General features: G+C 33.8%; 3 protein-coding genes across 5 annotated transcripts in view; 2 read left to right on the top strand and 1 right to left on the bottom strand.

The window, feature by feature from the left end:
* Positions 1 to 7,510: 7,510 nt before the first annotated feature.
* On the top strand, positions 7,511 to 9,698 carry LOC117118991 (forkhead box protein H1-like). Of its 2 annotated transcripts, none has more exons than XM_033263755.1 (2): positions 7,511 to 8,522; positions 9,011 to 9,216. In XM_033263755.1, the coding sequence occupies exons 1-2, from the start codon at positions 7,604 to 7,606 to the stop codon at positions 9,070 to 9,072; spliced, it is 981 nt and encodes a 326-aa protein (XP_033119646.1). In that variant the 5' UTR covers positions 7,511 to 7,603; the 3' UTR covers positions 9,073 to 9,216. The 2 variants fall into 2 exon arrangements, with proteins under 2 accessions (XP_033119646.1, XP_033119645.1); XM_033263754.1 differs by having other exon boundaries at positions 7,512 to 8,518; positions 9,011 to 9,698.
* A 5,681-nt stretch (positions 9,699 to 15,379) lies between these two features.
* On the bottom strand, positions 15,380 to 25,983 carry LOC117118944 (centrosomal protein of 76 kDa-like). The gene is made up of 13 exons (XM_033263677.1): positions 25,845 to 25,983; positions 24,882 to 25,137; positions 24,240 to 24,464; positions 22,962 to 23,147; positions 21,961 to 22,058; positions 21,340 to 21,468; positions 20,949 to 21,140; positions 20,103 to 20,266; positions 19,171 to 19,291; positions 18,569 to 18,673; positions 18,024 to 18,131; positions 17,306 to 17,523; positions 15,380 to 15,982 (listed from the first exon to the last, which is right to left on the bottom strand). The coding sequence occupies exons 1-13, from the start codon at positions 25,905 to 25,907 to the stop codon at positions 15,844 to 15,846; spliced, it is 2,004 nt and encodes a 667-aa protein (XP_033119568.1). The 5' UTR covers positions 25,908 to 25,983; the 3' UTR covers positions 15,380 to 15,843.
* Positions 25,979 to 26,821, top strand: part of LOC117118945 (solute carrier family 35 member C2-like) — an 11,205-nt gene continuing 10,362 nt past the window's right edge. The window contains exon 1 of one of the 2 annotated variants that reach the window (XM_033263679.1): positions 25,979 to 26,119. The gene's annotated coding sequence lies outside the window, so the exon portion shown is untranslated. The remainder of the gene's footprint in view (positions 26,120 to 26,821) is intronic. The other variant, XM_033263680.1, reaches the window with a different exon arrangement.

Raw genomic sequence — 26,821 nt, 5'->3', positions numbered from 1 at the left:
CTTTATTTATTAGGTGGAGTGTCTTGCGACGTTGTTTAGTTTCGATAAACTATGTTTCGCCGCGGAAAAGTATAGAAGTAGTACAGTATATGCATTAAAAATGCAAGAGGCGTTTAAGGTGTCAAGAACGATTTATTTAGGTGGAGTGTCGTACAAAGTTGTTATTCACGATGAAATATTGCAAGTTTGGCTAAAACTAACAAGGTTTTAAAATTATCAATTTAGGCCTATAATATAGGCCTAATTGTATAGTTATTTCAAAAATAACAACAACAAAAAAAACCAAACAATTAAAACATCGCAACAAATATGCAGAATTGAGTTTTAAACTCACAAAGAAAAAAAGGAGAAAAAGAAATCATAATAAAAAAGTATATGGTCTAATTAATATACACACCAAGAATAGCAATATTATAATTAAATATAGAACTACTGGACTACAATAATGATGTTTAGAATTACAAAGTGTTTCAAAATAATTATGTTTGTTTCTAGTAGTAGGCCTATGAAAAACAGTAATGATAGCCTATTGGCCTAGTATAATAAATGAATCCACTGAGTTTAAGCAAAACAAATGAAATATAGGCCTAATAAGGTCTTATTATTATAAACTTATAATTTTGGCCTAGGACTGCCTAGTTCATACTATTCTTAAGTTGTATTTAAATCAAACTGAGTATTTATTATCTTGTTTGTTGATTTATTCAACAATGGTTTTATAATTTATTTTTGGTATTTATTATTCCAGCAAAATAATAGCAAATAAAAAATACCACAAACTAAGGAACAAAACGACGAAAATACACAAGATTGGCTACAAAATAGTAAGGGGCTAATCATAATGTGACAGATCTAACAAAACAAAGATACACAGGCTAAATATTATTCAAAATTTTCTTTAAACAGAGCATGGAGGAAAGAATAAATGTAGGCCTATAGAGCAACTGAAAATATCAATCACATGGTCTATTAAAAAAACATAATTACAATATCTTGTTTCTATCTATGTGTATTTAGATATATAATAATAATAATAATATTGATTACGGTACTTGATTAATTGGGCGCCTTTTTTTTTTTGCAGTTATGCGCAATATCGATTAGGGCAAAAAATCTTCGAGCATTATTCAATCGAAACCTTTATTTTATTCACGAAAATACACATTTAAAACCGTTCACCTTAAAGACGGTGTTCTTCCACCCTCTTCCACAAAGTCGTAATATAAAAGAATGTAACACATTAAATAACCTAACACATTAAATAGGCCTATTAGAAGAATTTATACAAGTTTTCAACAAGAATAACTGCCGGTAGTAATTAGCATACTGCAATAATAGTATAACTAAATCATCAAACTAATGATGTGCATGGTTTGTCCATTTTAGATGGTTTGTCAATTTTAAGTGCCAAGAAATGTTTCTGTGCAATTTGACGTCCAAGTATACGGCGCGTTTGCACAACAGGCCAACACAGGCGTACATGTGAGTTAGGTTCCCCTGATTATCATCAGATACCTAGGCCTACACTGTCCATGAGTTAATCGCATTTTGACCGCTTTAGCACCGGTATAGGCCTACCCGTTGTAATAAATCGTGTTTTATTATCGCTACAGCACAATTTTGGCACTACATCTGATATAGCCTCATCGATAGGGTCGAGCGCTCGTGAATAAAATTATTTAACTGATTCCTTATAATGTATTTACTTACTAATACGGCTACTCAACTACCTTTGAAAAACGTTCTTGTTCACACAGTTCTTGGGCTACGATATACCATGGCTATATCCAGGCATAATATTTTGTTATAATCTAAGCAAGAAAATATAGTTTTATCGTTACCCTTACAGTAATGTCAAGCTTTGTCGAAATATATTGCATATTTTATGTCCAGTGTTTATATTGTGAATGGTTGCATATAATTAACTTTTGTATTTTTCTAATTGATATTGGTTTTTTTTTTCAAAACATTAACACCCACAACTAATACAGAACTATTACATTCCCACAACCCCAACAAATTCACGCCTACAATGTTGTTAAATTCACCCTATAGTAATATTTACACTCAATTTAGTTGAGAGTTAGGCTAACACCTATACTGAGGAAACCTCTTCCATAACAACATATATGCCTAGTCATTGCTAAGAAACACTTCCATACGCATGTAACATCTTTGTAGACATTCAATTAAGGGGACACGTTTTAGGCCACGAAACGATGGAAAATTCAGGGGAGAAAGCTATTAAGGGGACACTCTTCTGGTTAGGCCACTTGCATCTTTTATTTACTTATTTGCGTCTTGCATATTTATTTACTTAGGCCTATTCTTTTTACGTAAGTTATTTATTTATTTTTATTAATTAAATAATTTTCTTCTTTCATTTATTTATTTTTATTGTTGGTAATTAATGACTTTGTGCTATTAATTATTGAATTGCTATGTTATCCTGATAGTACTGATAGAAAATTTGTAGAGGGACCAGTTCCCTTTGTTATCTATCAGGTCTCTTATTTGAGTTAAATTATGAATATGAATCTACTGTATTATATATGCAATCAAAATTTATATATTTATATATTTTTTACAAAAAATCTGAGGCAAAAATGTATCATTTCCCCATGAAAAATATAGACAGATCAAACAACTGGATATGCCGATAATTGTAGACATATTATAAATCACAATGCAAACATAAATAGGCCTAATGATAGAATAATAAATAAATAAATACAAAATATTGCACCATTTTATATATATATATATATATATATATATTATTATTATTATTATTATTATTATTATTATTATTATTATTATTATTATTATTATTATTATTATTATTATTATTATTATTATTTGTTTGTCTTGTAAACTGTAAAAAAACTGTTGCACAACGTCGTAAAAATCACGAATCCAAAAACGACATGGCGATCAAGCGAAATCGAATTTTTAGTGCTCCCTGGCGTTTCGAATAAGACTTAATTATTATAAAGCATCTGCAGGCAGCAATAGTGTACCTAAACATCAATAATTTCAGTTTACATTGTTTTAAAGGCAATATATATGCGTTCACAATTAAATTTTAGTAAAATTTAAATTAACTATAATTAAAGCATTTTTTCCATAGTTGGTGTTTTGTAAAACAGTATTTTGTAAAACCTGGATGTTTCAACAGGACAATGTTATTTGTTTTAATAAAATCTAGCAGCGTCTTTTTAGTAAAGAAGAATAATAAAGTAAATTTCTATGAAAAGGCTTCTATTCATATTTTTTTTATGAAAGCGCGTCGCGGCGTCATCAAATGCGCGTCTAATGATTGTTTGATAGCAAATCATACCGACGTCGAACCATACGGTAGCTTTTTAGGCGAGACTTTATTAATGCCTTCTTCAGCGAACTTATTTCAGAGGAGGGCGAAAAAACTTTTTTTTTTATTATCTAGGAAATGATTTTTGCCGAAGTATCTTGGCGGAAGAGAAACTAAATAAATTGTATTGATAATATTAAAAGTGTATTAATGAGATTGATAAATGCTTTAAATTTATATAATTAAGGAAGAAATATTGTCGGCCTATCTTATTTTTGGAGATTTTAGTTGAGCGGAAGGCGTAAATGAATAAAGCAATTTATTTCAAGTTTTTCCGATAGGCCTATTCCCATTTTCCTCGGGGAGTCGTCAAAATACATGTTTTAAATGCATTTTTTGTTTTAATTTATATTTTAAGGATGATAGCTTATCTAAATAACTCGGAAATGAGTTAATTAATAAACTGTGACTCACCTATTTCATGGACATTGAACGATAATGATAATAGCGTAAACATAAATAATCATTCCTATCATTTTTCAAGTTTGTAGATATTCCTCACATGTATACATTAAAAAAATAAATTTAAAAAAAAAGTATACAGGCCCGTGTGGCCATCATCTACAGAAGGGGGTCCTGAGCTTTGGATTCAGAGGTCCCCGTGGATTGAGTGCTTAAATAAAACGATATGATGCATCTTGCAGTTTAAAATAGAAAAGAAACTATAATTATTATACAAATTGTTAATGGATTTTAAATTTTAACGTCTATTTTTTGTAAGTGTGGTCTGTTTAAGATGGTGAAGGTTTGCTGAAGGCTGGGGGTAGGGTGTTTTGATAGTAAATTTGGGCCTAGGCTACACGGCTCCTTAGGCTTTTGTTCAGAACACGTATATCCACATTGATACGACTTATTTCTCACTGATCAAACTGTCCTCTTGTCTTCATATATGAAAGTATTCCTCTATGCTTTCACAATGTGTTTTTATATGTGTTCATTTATTACTAGGTCTACTAGCCTTTTTTATGGAATAGTACCTAACCTAGAAAAGTCAAATGTGTTAATCGTTGTCCAAAAGAGTTCACAACGTGGAAATTTTATTTTATTTTTTTCATCAACGTCCAACAGTGACCGAGGTCACCCTTTATCAGGACGGAATAATAAAATTTTTATGAACATAAGAAGTTTGAACATAGCCTACTAAATATTACTAACACAAGACAAACAAAACCTTTTGACAAAAACACTAGGAGAATCACAAAAAATGTCAATAGAAAAATCAATTTTACATAAAATAATTGTATAATTTTGGCAGACGATTGATAAACCCATTATTAGTAACATTCGCTCTCCCCGCTGGACTTGAAGTAAGAGCAGGATTACGTAATTGGTATTGTGGAACAGAAAGAGGAAAATAAAATACTAAATGAAATAGACAATATAAATATTCGGGCATTATAATTCACAATAAAAACAATGATAATAAACACATTAAAGAGGTAGATAAAAAGGTAAAAAAATTATTGCCAGGCCTATATCAGATCAATTCCCTCTAAATCTGCGACCAATTTCAATTGTAAAAAAAAAAAAAAAAAAAACAATTTTAAAATATTTGACTACCATTGAAAACATATTTAGTTAAGGCTGTGTCCCAAGAACAAACTTATGAAAGAAATTACCACCGCTAATTATTGTACTTACATGTTTCTGTGCCTTGTTGAAATTGTATTTAGGTTCTGTTTTTGATATTCATTATTTCTTTTCAAGTACAATGATATTTTCAGATGATTTTTATATTTATATACTTGTAACTTTTATATTTGCTTAGCTGTGTATGGGTCGAAACTCTGCTTGCGGGAACGTTCCTGTTATAAATGAGTGAACCAATATCATCTAACTTGCTGTTCTATATGGCTATTTGTTGCATGAAAAAACTTCGTAGTAATAACATGGTAATAATAACTCTACCGTAAATTAACATTTTTAAATGACGTGCGCGTGGACACCTTAGGCATCGTATTCTTCATTTTGTACAGAGAATTTGAAACAGCAATGGAACCTCAAAGATTGGTATTCTGGTTAATATTTTAAATTTTACCGTACCATTCTAAATTTATTTAGGCCTACAAGTCTGGAAGGTCACTGACCGAGGGTAAAAAAGAACCCACGCACCATGAAACACACGAACTCGAAACATTGTTTAAAAAAAAAAATAATTAACACATTTTACGCTTAGTCGGACTGACTCATTGCACCGATTTTCTTATCTTCCACGAAGTCACTAACGAACATATGGGTCCGGAGCTATAAGAAAGTATAGACAATTATTCCGGTTTATAAACATCAATTATTGCATTGATAAGTGTATCAGCTCTTTATTGCCAAGAGGAATTGGTATGATTCGGTGTGAGTTTCCGGTCATAGGCCCTACTCATCGTTCAGAAGTGGCTCATTCTTTATGTACAAACTATATTGTCTATGAGTCACTTAATAAAGATTGCATATAGTATTCTAATGTTTTCCCAGCTGGGTAGTGTTGGTAAACAGGCGACAAATTATTCTTATTTTTCAATAAACTACAGAACATAAAACCCCTTGGCCATATACTTACAGTAGGCCTGTTTCGGTAAATAACCCTGCGTTTACATTGACCATATTTGTCTGCCTTATATAGGTCCTACGATTTAATTCACAATTACATTTAATATAGGCCTATTATACAGACTCATGTAGGCCTACGTGATGAAAAGTTTGCTCTACTTGAAACGTAATAATATATAGCATATCAACGTTATTTAGCTTTTTCCTTATTTTTAATTTCATTTATTCGATATTAAATTATATTTAATCTTGTAATCGGTGTTTTACACTATTGGATGCAATACTCATCGTAAACAAATGCACAAATAAGGCCTACAAAACAAGAATAAAAAGTAGTAGGCCTATATATCATAACTCTCTAAATACTCACACGGGGATTTATTACGAACCTGGACTAGCTTATGTTCTATGTACACTAGTATAGTTATAATCAAATATAATACACTGACGATTAGGCCTATTAGGTACTGCAGCGATCTATATTTATTGGTCCTTTCCTATAAAGTTGCAGTTGAATAGCCAGTCCCAGTTTTTGTAGGCCTATACATATAAAATGCCCCGATTTTTGCCAGGTTGTGATGCCTGAGTTAGGCCTATGATAACTGATAGATACGGTAATAAATTCGCTTCATTTTATTTTATTTTTTTATGATTCAGAAAATTATTCTTTTTTTTATGTTTTCACATTTCCCCTTTACCACACACGAATAGGAACATTTTTCGTTACAATTTTCGTCAAAGATATTGCATGTTATAATCAAATTGAAGCTTAACACAAGTCACAACTGACAAAAACGAGAATTACAAGCAACATAAAAACACACGAAACATTTCGAATCAGAACTATATTTAGAGTAGGCTATTGTAAATACAATTTGTTTTATATTATTTGCTAATTGGTACCGGTATATTACTATTTGTTTATAATTTAGATTAAATTGGTTTATAAAATAAATCATCATTTTTATATATTTAAATTGAAAGTACTGAAACTCTTGTATTACAAAGTAAGAAATAAATCTAAGCTACAGTACTATAATGACCACAAATATTTTATTTTACGACCTATGTTTAAAACCTGTATTTTTAGAGTTTGTTTTGATTATAAAACACAATGTTTTCCTATCTTGTAGTATGTAATTACTAGAAATTACTGAATACTAGAATAGTACATGGTTTGCACACTGAAATTAGATGATGATAGCAAATCGGTTGCGTCATACCTTCCCTACATTGCCCGTTTTAGTTAGAAAGATAAAAAACAAAATAAAAATAATGAACCGGAAAAATAAGGCTAGCATGAAATTCATTGAAAGCGAACGGGAAATATGAGCGGTGATTTGAAATCACAAAACGATTGACGGTTTATTAAGAGGTGCTACCGCATCATTCTTTAATCCCCTGTCAGTTAAGACAATGCCCGCCGGTCGCGTCTAGCAAGCTACAACGCTAGCACCTCCCCGCGTGCAGTGACCGTCAAATGAGCAATCAGAGATGGGCGCTTCTTTTGTTTTACGAGGGTTACGTAATCACGGGGGTTGTAATCAGTGACCGAGTATAGCAGTGACATGGGCATACGGAGAATATAAATAATCGAACTTCTGCCTGAGTTATCATATCGCTCATTGAGTTCATACAGTAGAGTTAATAAAAAAAAATCTGAAATCTGTTATATAAGTTTGATCCTGAATCATGTGTGACCGAGAGCGTTCAGTTTCGCCAATCTTTCACAACTTGACTTGTGCCACTGATTCTGACAGGGCATCGCCTGCATCGATTACCAGTTCTTCAAATGGGTCAGAAACATCGTTGAATGCTGGTTCAACACATCGACGATCGACCAAAGGTAAACAGCGACCAGCCTACAAACGCCGTGTCAAGCCGCCTTACTCCTACGTCGAAATGATTGGTATGGCCATCAAATCCTCGTCTTCTGGCAGAATGACTCTTCGAGACATCACCGACTACATGAGAGACAAGTTCCCTTGCTTTCGTGGCGAATACGTTGGCTGGAAGAACAGTGTCAGACACAATCTATCTGCTAGTGAGTGCTTCAGTAAAATTTTGCGAGATTCTAGTCGACCGTATGGTAAAGACAATTTCTGGACATTCAATGCAGAATGTGAACACTGCAAGAACAACCGTGAGAACGATGCTGCCTGCAATAGAATTCTAGCTATAAACAAAATATCTCGGTCTCCTGCATCAAGTGAGTCAGCTGGCAAGCCTGCTGCATCCAACCAAACCAAACTACTCAACCACCCTACAACTGAAATATCCAGCTATCAACGCAACAACGCTGCATCGGAGTCACACTACGACGACAGGTACTACGACCAACATTCATACACTGCTCATCATGGTTCTCGTCGTCAGCATCGCTACCATCCTTACACACCTCCACACAGCAACCACACATGGCAGCATGGACGTCATCCGGCAGCGCACCAAGGAACCAACAACGTGGATGATCTGTCAACTCTTGAGGACCTGTATGTGCCGGCGCATGACATAGATTTCTCAATGTACAGCGATTCTGAATCACATTCAGGACAATCCTATCAAGTTGGAAAAGACGGGAAGCTACATGTAGTTCAACCTTATAAGGTAGGTGAGTTTGATTTTATATAGAATAAAACACGTTGATGTTCGATCATGATGTGATTAAATTTTGCATCTTATTTATTTTTTAAAAAAATTTGGATCTGACGTAAAAATACGAAACTGATCTATTTTTGGGACACATCATAACGTTTACAAAGCGGGCTGTTTCATATAGCTATCTACAAAGCTCTTTATTTTTTTAAATATAAAATTAGTTAAAATATAATAATATAAAATGATATGATTAAAATATAATAATATAAAATGATAATAAAAAAAATATAAAATGTTTTTTTTTACGTTTATTCATCCATTTTAGATCATTATTTACAATCAGAAACATACGGTTGACATTTTTACACACTTAGCAGTCTTCATTTTTTGAAATATAAAATTTGTTTAGTATTTGTCTAATGTTAACATGGAAGCCACTAAGTTAATCATTATGTTGTCTTACTTCCGTTTTAACTTCACTTTATTTATCTCTTCTTGTAGGCGGATCAGCAAAGCCTCGTTCCGTATCCTATGTACCATCCCAGTGGTTTTCGAGCTTATGAGCCATTCTACTATCCATACATGGACTATCCGTACCAACTACCACCACAAGACCAGTACGATTGGAGAAGAGCGCCGCCGGTTGACAAGGAAGATGGCTGCGTGTATCCACCTCCATACGATTTCGACCAACAATGCGATAATCCATCTTTCCCGTCGTCTCCTTCATCCACTCACTCGTCCGATTCCTCTTCAACTGTTTTCGCACCTTCTTCGCTTTTGTCGATTGTTAGTGATACATCGTAGCAACCGAATAAAAGTAATGTTCGGTTAAATAGTTAAACGTACAGTACACATTTCGTAATAATATACGGTTCATAATATAAGTCAACAGCTCGCACTAAACCATTATTATTAAAGTAGACTTACTATAATGTTAATATACACATGTCGTGTTGTACCGTACGTATATCATCATTTACCAGTTTCGATGTTTTAAAAGTTACTATTGTGCAATGTTATTCTAAATATAATCCATGTTTGATTTAAAAGTTATTTTTTTCTCAATTCTAAAATTATGCTTCTCAGCATTATGTGATATTTTGTGTATTTATTTAACATAACTGTAAATTATTATTGAAAACTGATGTGTATATTTTGGTAAATAAATATTGCTTTTTGAAATTTATCATTGATTATTGGTAATTGATTGTAGTGTTCTGAGTTACTGTGTGTGAGACGTGATGAATGAGAGGAGCTTGTGTGAAGTATTGACATGAATATTCATTAGATCATACAGCACAGAGATACCTGACTAGCTGGAACTATAATTAATATAATCTTAATAATTATAAATAGTTTTTTAAATCAAAGTTTTAAACTAAAAACTAAAACGAAGAAACGTATTATTGACATGAATATTCATTAGATCATGCAGCAGAGATACCTGACTAGCTGGAACTATAAAAGAAGATGAGAAGTAGCAACAAAAACAATTATCACAGAAGTGCCATCTAAAACAAATATTCTCTTATTAATTATAAATATTTTTATATCAAAGTTTTGAACTAAAAACTAAAACGAAGAAATATTTCCAATACTGACCTATGTTACGGTACTTAGATAAAAAATGAAAATAATGAAATTATAAATTTCTATATACATTTAACAAAAAACTAAAATGAAGAAACATTATAGGCCTATGTTGCTAAGTTTTACAAATTGTTGAAACACAGGCACATAACTATAAACTTTTTAACGAATAGAAATAATTTAAAACTTCCATAAATAATATTATGGTCGTGGAATGTGTCATATTATGGTCCTAGAATGTGTCGATATGCTTTGCATATAGGCCTACAGTACAGTTGCTACTCTAAAATACCGCTGTTCATGAACATAACGATATTTAATAAAATACTGTAAGCCTATGTTAACTTTACTTAGTCTACAGTGTAGACAAAGATAGGCCTATTTTTGTAATACAAAATGCAGATGTACCGTAACATAAAAATAATAATAGTGTATATGTACAGTGCTACAAATAATTATGTGTGGCCTATAAGAAACTCATATTTACACTTTAGCATGGCAAAGAGTTATTTCGGTAGTAATATGTTGAATTTCCTTCATCTAGCAGTCACAATGAATGTTCAATCTATCAATAATCAGGTTTTGAGCATGAAATACACTCTCACAACCATAGGTAAAATCAGAGTGAAAATAAATATAATTACAGATCAAATATAAACAAAATATATTATAAGTATCGTATTATAGTAAAATAAATACAAAAATAATTTTACAAAACAGGTAGTCTGGTTTATGAGAATATTAAAAAATGGAAGAATGAGCCATATCATTAAGAATATATAATAGGTACCGTAAAATAAATAAGTAAATAAGTCGGTCATTGTTTGCTAGTTTGAGTGTCATTCATTATTCTTTATGCCTTACGATACAATAATCGCAGATCGGGGATTTTCATTTCGATAGTCTATAGAGTCATTTTACCCGGCCTTCGTGGTCATTTTACCAGGTTTTTATACAGTATACAGCCTTTATCAGTCTGCCCTAATCGATCCACGACACAGGGGAAATGTTAAGCTAATGTTAATTTTATTCTTCATTAACCCACCCAATTCTTTCTGCCAACCTCCTTTCTTCGAACTTTTTATGAACCACGGGCCTAGCGTACAATAAAAATAAATGAAAAAGACCGGGTTCTCCATCGTGTATCCAAAAAAAAAAAAAAAAAAAAAAAGCATGAAAGCATGGACGTGAGTTTTTCACCACAAACTGAATCTCATGGTTAGAAATTCAAAAATTGAGTTTATATTATATTTGGGTAGATCACGTTATAAGCTTTAATTTGGTCTTTGAAAGGTTTCCCTAGGATAAGTAATCCACAGATATGAGCATTAAAGTTCGGTGTATGAGAGGTATACTAACCTGTACAACTAATAGGACAGAGTTACAGAATATGTGCAGAGAACATTGTTTTATATCAAGTTACTCAAAAACATTAAAATACAAATTTTGTAAAAATTTTGACTTTGACCTATTTTGGTGAATACAGTACAGTATCTCACTATGATTTCACCAACGATGCAAATCAGTTTGTGGTAAGACCTCTTATTTGATCATGATGTCATGACTAAATAAGACACAATCATAATATATTTCAATTCAAACGACAGATTGATTGATCATTGATGGATTGATTGATTGACATATTTGTATATCTCAAACAACATCTAGATAACTTAGTGTGTTTGTATAATCCTAATGGGCGCATGCTGCACCAGCAGGGACTAGGGATTAATGGAGGATTAAGGATCTGCGAACGTTAGACAGGCCTGGCAGATTGCTACCGAAGTAATGTTAATAATATTTACAGTGCGTAAAGTAAATATTGTATTAGTGAGTCTATGGTCTTAGACTGTAGTTAATTGCCAATTATTATGTACATTATTTATATAGCGCCTTTTCTTTGTAGATACAAAGCTATTCTTTTCCCTGGTTACTGGGTCCGCATGCTTAAATGTTGCTGCTGGTAATCAGTGCAGGAGCAAGCAACCCCGCCAGATACCAATTTATACTTCTGGTATAGGTAGAGAGAAGCAATGTAGATAATGCCTTGATCATTTAATGATGGCGCTTCACATTTTTGATATTTTAAATGATTTAGATAAAGTTGTCTTTTAAATTGGTGCACATAATTTTCATAATACAGTAATATTATTCTTCTAGTTATTGAATTGGTACTAATAGTGCTTTATCAATAGCCCGTTGCTTAATGATTATCTTATTTATGTATATTTTGTAAATACTACACCGTGTACTGTGTCAGTTTGTATTGTTGTTTTTTTCATAGATGTTAATCATATCAATTATATTTTGATGAATTACAAAATTTGAATATATTTATATATTTTCAATATGTTTTGCATCTGTAACGATAGACGTTGCTAATATTCCTAATGGAAATAAGCGATTTATTATTTAGCCTAATTGCTTTTTTATTATTAAATGAATGGTAAAACAAAGCAGACAAATATCTTCAATTAGGCATACTCGGCTATGATACATAACAACTTCCTCTAACGTTAGATACAGTATCGCCCTAAGACATAAACTTTATTTCGATATCTTGAATATGCAAATGAGCTGACCTGGAGGAGTACACTTTTCATGCCGTCAGCACGGTGACGTTAAGCCCACCGTCAATCAACCTAATCCCTCTTGATAACTTCCTCTTACCAATGATCAACTTGATAAAGGATTAAGATTAGGTGGAAAAGATTGATGAGCAAGCACGCCTTCCCATAGTATTTGTGATTTATTGGATATTGTTAAATGAAAAAAAAACAATTAATTTAGCACTTCGCATGTATGCCTTCAAAATAACGCTTTTAAGCTCTTAAAATTCTTATTTAACAGAATTACACGTAGGCCTATGATATGGGTTCTATGTAAAATGGTTAGCTGGGTTAGCTTAATGTATTTACGTTTTTCAATGTCATGTGTATTACTTTGATGTGTGTTTAAGGGTATATTGGTTAGTGTATAATATGCAGGGCCCAAATGGAAATCAGTTTGAGCTTACCCTGGGTAAATAAATGGAATGAAATAAATAAATAAAAATGCTCAAAGCAGCAGCAACAAATTTACAAATCTTGTGCCGCCGTTGAATGGCCCGAATCTGGATCAAAATAAACGAATGAGGCCTAGCTTGGAGCTATAACATTTATTTTATAGACGTTATAGTTTTATCATTTATATTTTGATGATTCATCAAATTTGAATATTTTTATAGATTTTCAATATGTTTTGAACGTGTTGTTGGCGGTAGGCGCTGCCAATTTTCCATGAACGTAGGCCTATACAACACACACATCGTAAAATGATAGACCTATAATATAATGCTTAATTAAGAAGATGTTTGGATTTCTACCATCTTCGGGATGTTTTGGTTTCAGAAAATTTTAACTTACGGAAAGGGATTTAATCACCCTCTCTCGCGTAGGACACGCCAACCTCACTCAGTCGAACATAAATAATTATAACAATGTATTTTTAAATGTATTATTCCATCTGCAGCCAACAGAAAAAAAATGTGATTAAAAAGATCATAGACACAAAAAATTAAATCTATCCGCAGCATAATAATCTTAAACATAACGAATTGTCATTGAAAATATCAGTTTTATTAGAACAAAAGTAGGCTATCTTGGAATGAAAAAAAGGGTAGGGCCTAATCGATTATTTATTTTACGCTTTGCATCTTTAACTTCTTCGTTGCCTCACAATAGGCCTACCCGCAGTTTATCTGAACAGGGAGCACTCATATCAAGTAAAATGACTTCTCCCTAATATGAACACAAGAGAGCGGTGAATCACGCCATTCGATAGTTATTTGCTAACAAGCGTATTAAAGCCGACCGATAAACTATATACCAATATAGCGCTGATCCTTTTGTGTTATTGTTTTTTGTAAAGAAAGAAATTGTCTACCAGTAAAATGGCGCTTGGTAGCAAATAACTATTGGATCTGGGTTCGCCCATCCTTTGAATTCGCATAGGCCTAAACGGGTGGCAGGCATTTAGCAACCCGGACTTTCTTTCTAAGCAAGACATTACAAGTTACGAAATGCCAGAGGGGCAGAGTTATGGAAAGTGCGGGTTACGAAATGTCGACACCCCCGGATAAAGAACAGATATTTTCAAAAAAGACTAATATTACACAATACAAATCCAGGATTTTCTTTTTCTACTTTCACTTTCCTGCATATATAATTGAGTTGAGTTTATCCAATGAACAAAAAATTTCGTATCATAAATTGTTTACTTAATAAAAAAAAAATACTTTACTTTTCTACTGAAGTTCACCAAGCTATTTATTTGCTGTAAGTTTTAATTGAACATCAGAGCGCGAAAATATTTCGTCGCCAATTACCGTCACAGAAAACACAGTAATAATGCCGTTTATCTATCATAAAGTATTCTGCCGAATTCTGCCACCTAAAATTAAATAATAAAAAAGAAAAAATTGCTTAATTTGCATAATAGTATTTCACTAAAATTATCTTTACCTTTCAATAGAAAATTAGAAAAGTTTGTTTCCCGCCAAATAACGGACGTTTAAAACTACGTTAAAATACAATTTATTAGTCTCTGCATTTAAATTTCTGGCAGCAAAATTTAAGAATTTTCGTAGTATAAGATCTGTAAATGACTGTAAACTTCAGAGGAAATAAATAAATAAGACTTGTTAAGAGTTATGTGCCACATTATATTTTAATGAGCAATTTGGAGTATTATTTTGAGGGGTTTTCTTTATTGGTTTTTCATATTTATTATTAAATAGGCTGGTGGAATCGGTTTCGAGCCTATTAGTTACTAAATTCGCGGGCTCCACAGGGACTAACTAACTAGGCACTTCCCCTACCTCAGTTTAAGACTAGAGAGCACAGAATTTACTATGAATAATAGAGGGGAGGCTGAAATTCCTGTGACATGACACCGATATATGCTGGGACTCGTTATACACGAGGAATGGTCACTCCTCCCACAGCATTGCAGCCTGCTTTCAAAGGCCATGGAAAAGGACACTCCGGCCTGTGAGTCTAGAGCTCCGGTTTAACTGTTACCTTTCATATGGCGTATTATAATATAAGCACAGAAACCTTCATTTCAATACTGTAATCTTGTATTGTCTTTTATAAATTTTGATGCAACTGTATGATCAAAGATTTTCCGAATAAACTCAAATCAAATAAAAAAAGAAAAACCATGTAAACAGTAAATGATAGCCTAATTTATAAATGCAGTACTTAGAAACAATAATAACTACAAAACTACATCAACTTGTTAATATATAAGGATTTATTTTACACTTTACAAAGTAATGTCAGGTAGACGACACAACAAATAAGGTAATTTACAAAAAATATACAATATTTCAATTACAAATGAAGTAGTGTATTTGATCATTTAAATTTTTCATTTCAATATTTTATTTTGTAATTAAATGATTTTTTTTGTGCCGTGCAATACTTAACTTATTTATGCATAGTAGTATTTTAATGATGTTAAATATTGCATGGTGTTATTATATCAGTATTATTACTTACTGTATTTCAAATAAATATTTGCAATCAATGTCATTTTTTTTTGGTCAGACTTTAATAGTTTTTTAATACTATGTCAGGTTATACTATCGTAATAATAGTATTTCAGTGTGAATTGAACCAAGGATAGAATATCTGCTGCTCTCAATCTCATTTGTTTCAGCTTTGGTTCAATGAATGTTCATCCGTCACATCATATGGCTATAATATAGATTTGTATTTGCACGCAAACATCACCCACGTGGCACAGGCTGATTCGGGATACGTGAACACGCGTACACGTACAGCTAACCTAACATGATCACCACGACAGCAGACAATATTCTCACAGACTTGTGACCTAGAAAAAATTGAAAATAAAATTTGTTATTACTGGCACAGTATAAACAACATGATTTAACTAAGGAGGTTGTGGACTGTGCAATGTTAAAAATGTGAAGTTTGTGATGGCATTATAAAAACCTCAACAATCAAACAAAACATTTGAATTTCTTCTGTGTCTCATTGTAAGGTAACTTGTTCCCATAAAATCACTACAGGCTATTGCCGACAGTCGTCAGCGACTCTCAGCAGCGGTTGTATGAAAACGTTTTTTTGGTGATCACGCTGACTACTGAATACTATTACCAGGCCTAGGCCTAAAAAAAACAGAAAACCTTTAGCCCAAGATTGCTTCTACTAGGCCCTAGGTTAGGCCTACCTTGATAGGGTTGTTTGTACACTAAGGTGCACATCTAGTCCTGTATGCTCTTGATACACAATCAAAGGATATGTCTGATAGATATGCAACTTTTCGACATCGTCGCACGGCGAGAAAATCAAGTGTGATGGAAAGCTGATGACATTCCATGAATTGTAACCGGTCCAAATTTTTTCAATCGGAGAGCCGTTCCCGATTGCATCGGGGACAGATACGTAGAGTAGTGATTGATGTAGCAACAGTGTAGTGATTGTATGGGAACCAAGATTTATATGATTTTTGTAAATTAGTAATTCAGTTTTGTAATTCAATTTTTCAGTGTTTCCATGTTTGACCACAAAACAGTATTATTTTCTATTTAATAGATTTAAAAATCATTTTTATTACCATGTATTTTTGCCTATAAGAAGAGGCTTAAAGTAGCAAATTACAATGAAAAAAAAAACAGGCGGTCGTCTTATACATGCAACACATGTAAATTTTTGATTTTTAAATCATGTTCGTATTATGGACGATCCACAAAGTTACAACTGAAATAAAGCTAATTAGTATGAATGAACACAATATTAAATGTGAAGAAATAATTTTATTGAACATTTAAAGCCCATGAAATGGTGTTATTTGCAAAATTGGCTCTACATTTGCCTCCGTTTTTAGCCAGCTAGATGTATTATCAAGATCACAATAAGCAGCAAAAAAGTAGGAATTCTGAAGGTGAAATAAGGGGTTGTCTTCTGGCCCCTTTATAGAAAAATCATCTAAAAACCTTCTCAAACTTGTGGGGGTCATCTTATATGCAGATCACCTTATAAGCGAGCATATATCGTAATATTTCTTCTGGCCCCTTTATAGAAAAATCATCTAAAAACCTTCTCAAACTTGTGGGGGTCATCTTATATGCAGATCACCTTATAAGCGAGCATATATCGTAATATTATCATCACCAGACTTATCATCACGTACCTCAGGCACGTTGCAAATGCTCTCCTTGCATTGCGATGGATGAACTGGATTGGGAAGCCTTTGAAGGTATGTCCATCTGGCACTGCTCTCCTGATAGCATGCTGGAATTCTTCGTTCCCTGAGCTCACCCCCGTCACACGCTCCTGCTCATAAGCTGCTAGTGATGGGGTCAATAGGTAACTAAGCTGGTCATCCCAAACTGTTGTCAGGCCTAAGTCCTACAACATGGGGTCAAAGAAATTTTAAAAAGAAAATTGGCCAAATACAAAATTAAACAATACTTTATAAACTTTTATGAAGGTTAAGATTAGAGCTGCACTTAGTCTTGTAATAACAAACTGGTAGCTCACATTCGATTTGAACCAAGGACCCTGGGATTGGAAGGCAAGCATATAAACTGCCAATCTACAGGTCAATTTATGTTTATAGAAACATAAATCCCTGTCTAACTATCAAATTTCATTCAACAAAAACATGTGACATGCCTAAATATGGTCATGATGACATCAAATCATGACCATATATAGGCACATCATGACTATATATGGGCACATCATGACTATATATGGGCATACAATTTTTTTGTCAATGAAAATTTAATAATCTGGACAGAGCTTAAACCAACTTCAAACAACAACAAACTATTAACCTGCACACTAGAACTAATGACTAGTACAATTTCAACTACTGACTTGTGAAACTTTCGTTAACTGGTTACCTTTCTTTGGTCCGTTACAAGTCCTCTAAGTTGATATTCAAGGTCGTTACTGGCAAGTGAAGCGTCTGTGATGTTTGGACAAAGCGGGGAATGGTTTGGCCAACTTGGCTGAAATGGAAAATAGACATTCAAATTAATATACAAAAATTTAATGAAGCAACAGTCCTTTTCAGAACTATCTACACAAGCATTAATATATAAAATTTAATAACAAACAAATAAGTATATAAAGTACTTTTTCACTGAAATTGTAAACAAATTGAACCGGGGGGCCCAAATCAAGACGGCCACTCGCACTCCCATAAGCAAGCGAGATCTCCCGGAAAATAACCAATCTCCAGCAAATTCTTAATATTTGCTTATTTTTACTACTTTATTATCAATTGTCTCACGGAAGTCAGTGGCGATATTAAGTATCACCATGCAGAGCAAAATAAAATTAGACACATTTAAATAAATCTCCAAGAAGTGACTCTTTCCAACTTAGAATTCCTGTTGAAGATGGAAGATTGGATTGATTTATTGATAGTAGGCCTTGGTCTTACCAGGTTGCCTGGTCCGCATACTGACTGCACTGCGTCCACACTCATTGCTTTCCACAGGGTGTCATCGTGAAGTTCAAACCGACATAATTCAACCGTGTCCGATGGCTATAATAATTGAATAATAATGAAAATAATGAATAAATTAATGGATATAATGAAATTATTAATGAAAATGATGGTAATGGCGGCAACAAAACAATAATGGCAACAACATCATCAATGCCAACAACATCATCAATGCCAGTGATGGCAACAATAGTGGTGCTGAAGAAGATGATAATAACAATTCGAATAGAAACAGCAACAACAAACCAACAGCAATGATAGTAACTATAAAGATATCAAGAATATAAAAATATAAATTCCCAAAAAAAATTTAAACATTGTAAGAGAATGACAATAATAACAGCAACAGCAGCAACAACAACAGCAGCACTGGTAAATAAAAAATAAAGACCCCAATATCAAAAACAACAATAACAATTTCCATTTGAATAATAATAATAATAATAATAATAATAATAATAATAATAATAATAATAATAATAATAACAATAATAATAATAATAATATTAATTAGAACAAATTCTTATTTCACTAACCTGGTTATTAGCATAGAAGCTTTGATGGTTGAACACACAGCCAATGGCTCTGTAGGGATACTGCCCTCTTGGCTGGTCAACTGCTGGGGGGTCATCTGGATCAACTGTCTGGTGTACATATCTTAAAACAAAAACAGAACACTTCTCATTAATTTATTGAATATTATGAAGATAGAGTGGAGCTGTAACTCTGTGTTTAAGATACTTGCTTTATAATCTCAGAGTCAGCAGTTCAAACCTGACAAAAATCATGTTTTGTTTTTTTTCAAGATTAAATAGAATTCCACTCAGTAAGCCTCACAAAGACACTTAGTCCATAGAGCATATCTTCCATCCTGTAACCAGGGTCACTCACAAATAGTTACTCACTGTTATTAGATAAAAATCTAATAAATAAAATTACTACAATTATTATACACAAGCTGAGGAAAAATTGCCTGTCTCTATTATCAGGGGCGGCGCCAGGAATTCCCCGACGAGGGGTCCAAGCTCCCCGACAAGGGGTCACCACCCCCCTGTTGGGGAAGCCTAGCACCTGTTGGGGAAAAAAACTGTGTTGATTATGGTATTCTTTATTTAAAAAGGATAATTTGATAGAAAACCATGCAAGTTAAGAGGCCCCTGTCGGGGGTACTAACCACGTGTCGGAGGTACCAGCCTCCTGTCGGGAAGATCTTGTGCTACTACCGCAACCCATACAATCGCGAAAGTATACAACACCCCACACATACGGTAGCACTGCTCGCACTAAACAGTTTTTAATCTAAAATTTGACAGCTTAGTAAGGAGGATAGGAGATGTTTACACCATCAGCCCAAGAACAGGGATGGAATTGAACCTGGGGCCCAAGGATTTCTATGGTTCCACGCACACATAGTGGCTACTGGTTTAACCAAGTTTTACTGCCCCCAATGAGCTAATTGTGTACTCACCTATGCCCTGTTAAGCTTTCCCAGAACATGACGACCCCATCTGGTGAAATGGACATGACCCATGTGTGTGGGACGTTCTTTGCCTTTGTACCGACACATACGTATGCATCTAGGCCAAACCCAAGTAGGAGATTACAGAGTAACACAGCATGATCTTCACAATCCTGTGAATTTAAACTCATTAATGTAAGATTAATTGAAAATATGTTGTATCCTCCATGATTAATTAAATGGATGAAAAAAAATGAATAACATATCAGATAATAATAGCATTTAATCTCACAAAACCTGCTTCATTACACTATACAGTAACAGAAATAAAATAATGAAAGTTAAGCATCACTGTCTTTTTGGGGAAATAGGATAGTAATCTTTCTAATTAATGGTTTAACATGTTGGCTGCCAAGTCTTTTTTTCTAGTTTTTGCACATTACATGGCATAGGAGGGCCCATCATCAACTGTAAATATGGTATATATATTTTTTATCACAGCCCTCCGGTTCTTCCCTAAACTGCCAGGGTGAGAATTCATGTTCTGGTGACTACTGCCAGCTAGATTACATGCAATACAAAAGTGCTATGTTTGGACAACCCTGAAGGATGTGAATTCGCGTACCTGGCACAAACGTGTTAATTAAATTAAAGTCTGAACATGACTATTAAACAAATTCAGATTCTTATTGTATTATGTGTTACTATATATAGCTGTAGATCTTTGAGAAACAATAATTAATTTGTATTGTACCATCAACTTGATTCAAGCAGACAATGATTGTACTAAAAAAAAAAAAACAAGTTCATCTTCAATATGAAACACAGTACTTGTATACAACAATTGACACTTACGCCTTTATTCTTACAAAAGAATGTATGCATATTACACCAGAGTTCCCGATGACTACCACCACCTAGTGAGGGCGCCCTTTCATAGCCTATGACACTGACAAATCGAGCAGCCTGACGTGTCGTGTCTAAAAGTCGGCCGGCCCTCAGAGGTTTAACAAATGCACACACAGGTCGGTTGACTCCATTTTCATCCTAGGTAAACAAAATAATAATCTAAACCTTCAATGGAGGTCCATAGTAGCTACTATGGCACAAGGCCTAAATGCACAGAAAATTTGGGCCCTGTGCATGGGGGTTTGCAAGAGACTGGAGACCAAATTCATTAAGTGGTGTGGAGGGCAAACTCCCTGTAACACCAGAATGCTCAAAACTGCAACTAAAATAAGCTTACCTGTGCAAATATCTTTACTAATCTGTGTTGATGCGTCTCTCTTATTTGTAAATATTCTTTCCACCATTGCTTGGCATAAACTAAGAACAACCTTTCTCTTTCTGCTTGTCTGTTCTTCTCTAAATTAATCTGAAACATAATTGTTGTTATAGACATATTACTTCTCGTCATTGGAGATAAACATTATACCGTTTACATTATATAAGATATATATATACATACATTTTGTATTATTTTTGTATTATACTTTAAATTACTATTTCATATATATTTTCCACCTCACTTATTATGTATAATTTATAGTGTTTATCATAATATAGTAAAATCTAATATTATTGCATTATGGTATATATAATAAATAAATAAAACCTAATAAAGCAACATCTTTTAATTTTATTCCCCACAAAAATAACTTAGATGGGACATCAAAGTTCATTATAAATTAATAATCATATTTGTATAATAAATTAATAATCTTATTTGCATAATATATTAATCTTACTTGCATATGAATTAATAATCTTATTTGCATAATAAATTAATAAACTTCTTTGCATCATAAATTAATAATCTTATTTGCATAATAAATAATTTTATTTGCATATGTATAACCAGACTCACTTGTGCAGCAATGATGTCTTTTGCCAGCATCTGATTGGGCGTTGGTATCAACTCTAATCGTATTTGCAACACACCTACAGGTACTTTATTTTCACCACCTATGGAAATATTGAAAAAAATATCAACAAACTGTTAATTAACATAATCAACATAGTCATTTCACCTTCTGTGTGTTTGCATCAGGAAAATATCATAGGAGTGATGTTTTGCCCTATGTGTTATCATACCGAATACTCAGTACTGCATATGGTCTAGTGGTTATGACACCAGGCTAGTTATCTGGAGGTCATAAGTTCTATTCCTACCTGAATCACTTGCGATTTTATTTGGGAATGTACAGAGTATTCGGTACGATAACACGTCAGATAGGGCAAGACATTTCTCCTATGAAAGTTGTATTAAATAAAAAACATGATGTGGAGTGTACAAATCACTATGATGAAGAAAGAAATGGAGGAATAAAAGAAAAAAATGTGATAAAAACAGTAGAGGAGTAATGTGTATTTCTGAAAATTTGTGGTGATATAAATGATAATATGATAAAATGACGGAGGAATAGAACAGTAGAAGAAAAATAAAGGAAATTAATACGAAAAAAAGAGTAGTTTTGTTTGAAGCTGCTGGTTATACAAATAATAAAGATAAACATATTCCATACAAATTATTTTACTTTTAGGGAATTATCAAATTTTAAAACGTTCCAAAACTTTTTGTAAACAACCATGCAACATTTAAGGCACCAAGTCAGTAGTTGAAATTGTACTAGTCATTAGTTCAACTTAGGTTAATAATTTGTTGTTGTTTGAAGTTTGTTGAAGCTGGTTCAAGCCCTGTCCAGACTATCAAATTATATTTGACAAAGACATGTGACATGCCTAAATATGGCCATGATGACATCACATCATGACCATATATAGGCACATCATGACTATATATGGGCATACAACAGTTTTTTGTTAAATAAAATTTGATAGTCTGTACAGGGCTTTAGATGTTCTTACCAACACCCATTATTTCAACTGCCATCGTGTTTCGTGCATTGTCAGAGGACAGGACAGACCTCCATTCGAGATGGTGAGAGGAAACTAGACTGGTGTCCCCTTCACTATCAGTCTTGATTAATACTAGGTGGATGGGGTCACTTATAGCAAGCATTGATGTACAGTCAGCCATCTTAGATGCATCTCCTAAAAAGGCATATTAAAATGTAACATTATATGCCAGGGGCAGATCCAGGGGGCTATGGGGCTAAGGCCCCCACAAAAAAAAAGAGTGAGAAAAGCAAAAAGAGAAGAAAGGGGGAAGAGGCGACCACAGAACTCCAAAACAAGCTAACTTTTGATTTAAATTCCATGTGTCAGCAACTAATTTTGTAAAGCATTTCTAAAATTAAATCTCAAACACTGTGACTAACTCCGCTCTGCTCCTTGCTTCGCACGTTCCATGGCCCCTACGCACAATTTTTTCTCTGGATCTGCCACTGTATAGCATAACAAAAAGGTAATTCTCTTTATTTTTATATTCTACTATTCATAATATTGAGGTCTTAGCATTTTTTGTGTATATTTCTACTGTTCTATGCATACTGGGAATGAATAAATAAACAAACAAATATATCACCATTAACTGCGACAGCAAGTGTGAATGCGAAAGATAAAATATGATTATTACTAATACTTAACTACTTATACTACATTAGTCAAAATCTACAAGTGAGAAGTTATCAACTTAAGATAGTAGGGAGCTCAATTTGCCCGGCGACGGTAGGAATTAGAACGTAATAATGTAGCAGTCATCTGCACATATGTTGAGTTCTTGTGTTGCGTGGATTCTCTAGAATGCAATTTGGCTAAATCTAGATTGTGCAGAGGACGGTCCAAGTCACGCATGATTGAATCCATTCTAGATTCACATCAATTCAAAAGCTCACTAATGGGCATGAGGTCATGTCACAGCACAGTTGTTTAAAACATTAATAGGGAGCTTTCGATTTGTGCGACGACCCGACGCTAGAACAGAATCACTCATGCATGACCGTCCTACCTGGCGTCCCACGTTCTCTGCATACGTAAATTTGGCCAAATTACGTTCCAGAATCTACTTGACGAGGTGACCGTAATGTTCTCGCATGCGCAGATGACTTTTAGGGACGTCATTACGTTCTACGTCCTACCGTCGTCATGCAATCGAAAGCTTCCTATTTATGGGTCTGAACTTGTCCATCAAGATCAGAGTTCATTGAAAAAAATGAAGAGCTATTGACACACAGGCCTACATACCTCCTTTGTCTTTGTGTATTTCAAGCAAGAATCCCTCTTGGAAATCTGGTTCACAGGCACAGGGGACCGGTCGGGATTTGAACCTTTGACCTCGGAAGTTGACATGTAACATGAATGTTGAGGTAACCTGGCCTGGAATCGGTTGGGGTTCTTGAAGGTGTTCAAGAAACGCTTTGCCCTCCAGCACCTGTAGGTACAGGTAACGACGTGTTGGGTCTACATTACCTAAGAAAAAGCAACCACAAAATTTAGAGGTTCATTTTTGTGGAAAATGATTACCGTATTTATTTTAATAAACAAACCGCTTTGATTAAACAAGATACAAAATGCCTTTACAGCAAAAATTAAAAGAAAATTTGTACAGAATAATTTAAAGTTTTAATTAAAAGTGCCCTGCCAGAATAATTTAAAGTAATAACATTAAACACGCATCCCCCCACCCCTTAAATAAATTCCCCTTCCAGAGTCTCATTTGGTATAGACTCCGCCCTTCTAAATGATAGTAAACAAATTGAATGGAAGCAACATAAATGCATTCCTATCTGGCAACCATACCACACAATGCTGAGGCTTAGTATGATGGACTAACAGCTCGTTCAACTACGTTCAGTAATAAATACGAGACTACCTTTACAGTCTCACCTTTACAGAGGGGTATACTTTGTGTTTTTTCTTCCTTATTGACATAATGGGTAGCAGGTCTTTGAGGGTGTTGACCATGCTGTCCATGACCAACGTCTTCGCCAATCTGTAACTGCCGCATGATGTCGTCCACAATACCTTTCTCCCTGAGGGCTGCTAATAACTCTTGCTCACCGAACTCCTTGTCGGATGACGGCCCACCTAATTCGTGGATGGATTCTGAGAGAACTTGCCGAATTCTTGAATGAACATCCATCTAAATAAATAAGATTGTAATATAACAGTAGTATTAAAAACAATAAATATAACAACAACAATGAAAACAATACTATTAGTTTCCTAATCAATAATATTAAAAAAACAACCACCAGCCAACAAATGGCAGCAATACTAGAGTGTATACTAAGGTCTGTACGGGGAATATATCCACCGCACAAAACTTTGGCCTAAAAATCCATCTGTACATTTTGGAAAATAAGACCCGATTTCCGAGCAGATTTTGCCGAAAATTTGGCTTTGACCTATCTCAATATAAAAAACAATTTTTTTTTATGCACACATTTTTCTAATGATATTTTACATTCTAACGAGTTTCATTTTTAGGACTAAGGGGCTAGGCCCCTATATATAGGCCGGAAGGGGCTAAAATGGAAGAGGTTTTGGTTAAACAAATCAGTAAAAATTAGGTACGTGAAATAAATATTAATAAATAACTCATGCGCAGTCAAACTTACATTATACTACAATACTTCTTGGATTTTTGATAATTAGGGAGGCATGGCCCTCTATATCCTAGGCTAGGCCGCTAGCTAGACTAGGCCTAGCCTAGGTAGGTCTAGCTAGCCTCTAGCCCAGGGAGTTGTTATAGTCACTGTAACAACTCCCTGCCTAGCCTAGCTAGGCCCTCTAGGCCCGCTCTTATTACTGTACATGTATTAAAAAGTACGTGGTCCTGTTACCAACCTGACTTAATTGATTATGTATGATTTGTTTTAATTCAGCGACTTTTTCGGGTGGCAAAGCCATTTTTTTCTAAAAGTAAACAATCGTATTTCTTGTTTTTGTTTGCGTTTTTTACTTCTTTCGAAAAAAGGCGGCTGTAAGCACGCATGTGTGGTGAACTTTAACACAAAAAAAAAAAAATAAACACACACGTACGTGTCGTCGGTGCACACACACGTCGTTCGCGGTGTCCGGCGACGAAATAATACGTCCTGTTTTTTAAATGATGTGGAAAGGTAATTGAATTAGTTTATTACAATTCATTACTTTTTGATTATATAGGCCTATGTCTATGTGAAATTATTGTTTTGTGCTATGCTATTTTTTATTGTAGCTTGTCTATATTTACAGCCTTTCCAGCTGGCTAGGCCCTAGCTAGGCCCCCTATCATTCCTATGACTATGTCATTGTCAAATTGGTAGCCCTCTGGGCCGCAATGACTGGCCTTTCACTGGCTGGCACTAAATGTTACAGGATGATGGATGGCTTAAGGAAAGCAGGTCAACTCGGCCCCAATTTACTGTTTTAATGTATATTTACGAAATAGTTACCATACCAAAAGAAATTTGAATGCAAAGCCGAACTACAGTAGGCCTATCTATGCCAAAATTAAAGTGTTTTAAATCGTTGGCGTTGCCTTTGACTTTGTTATTCCTTTTTTCCTTAATAAAAACTGCATTATTAGTAACAATAAAAAAGGCAATAAAAAACTAATAATAATAACATTATAATGACAATACGATACTAATGATTTATAGGCATATTAAATATACATTATATTTATATGTATATCTAGGCATATATATTTAAATATACTGATATGTTGAAATTCTTCTCCAGCAGTGTTTCTAAAGTCCTATTAAGGTATTCGTTTCATACTATATTTTATATAAAGATGGTTTACATTTTACCTATTATGTTGTGATTCATATATATAT

Source organism: Anneissia japonica, unplaced genomic scaffold (assembly GCF_011630105.1).
Source record: "Anneissia japonica isolate Jap-2015-1 unplaced genomic scaffold, ASM1163010v1 scaffold1826_len1998817_cov189, whole genome shotgun sequence".
NCBI classification, from domain to species: Eukaryota; Metazoa; Echinodermata; class Crinoidea; order Comatulida; family Comatulidae; genus Anneissia; species Anneissia japonica.
The sequence above is the reverse complement of the archived record's forward strand: the minus strand, read 5'-3'. Positions and strand labels throughout refer to the sequence as shown.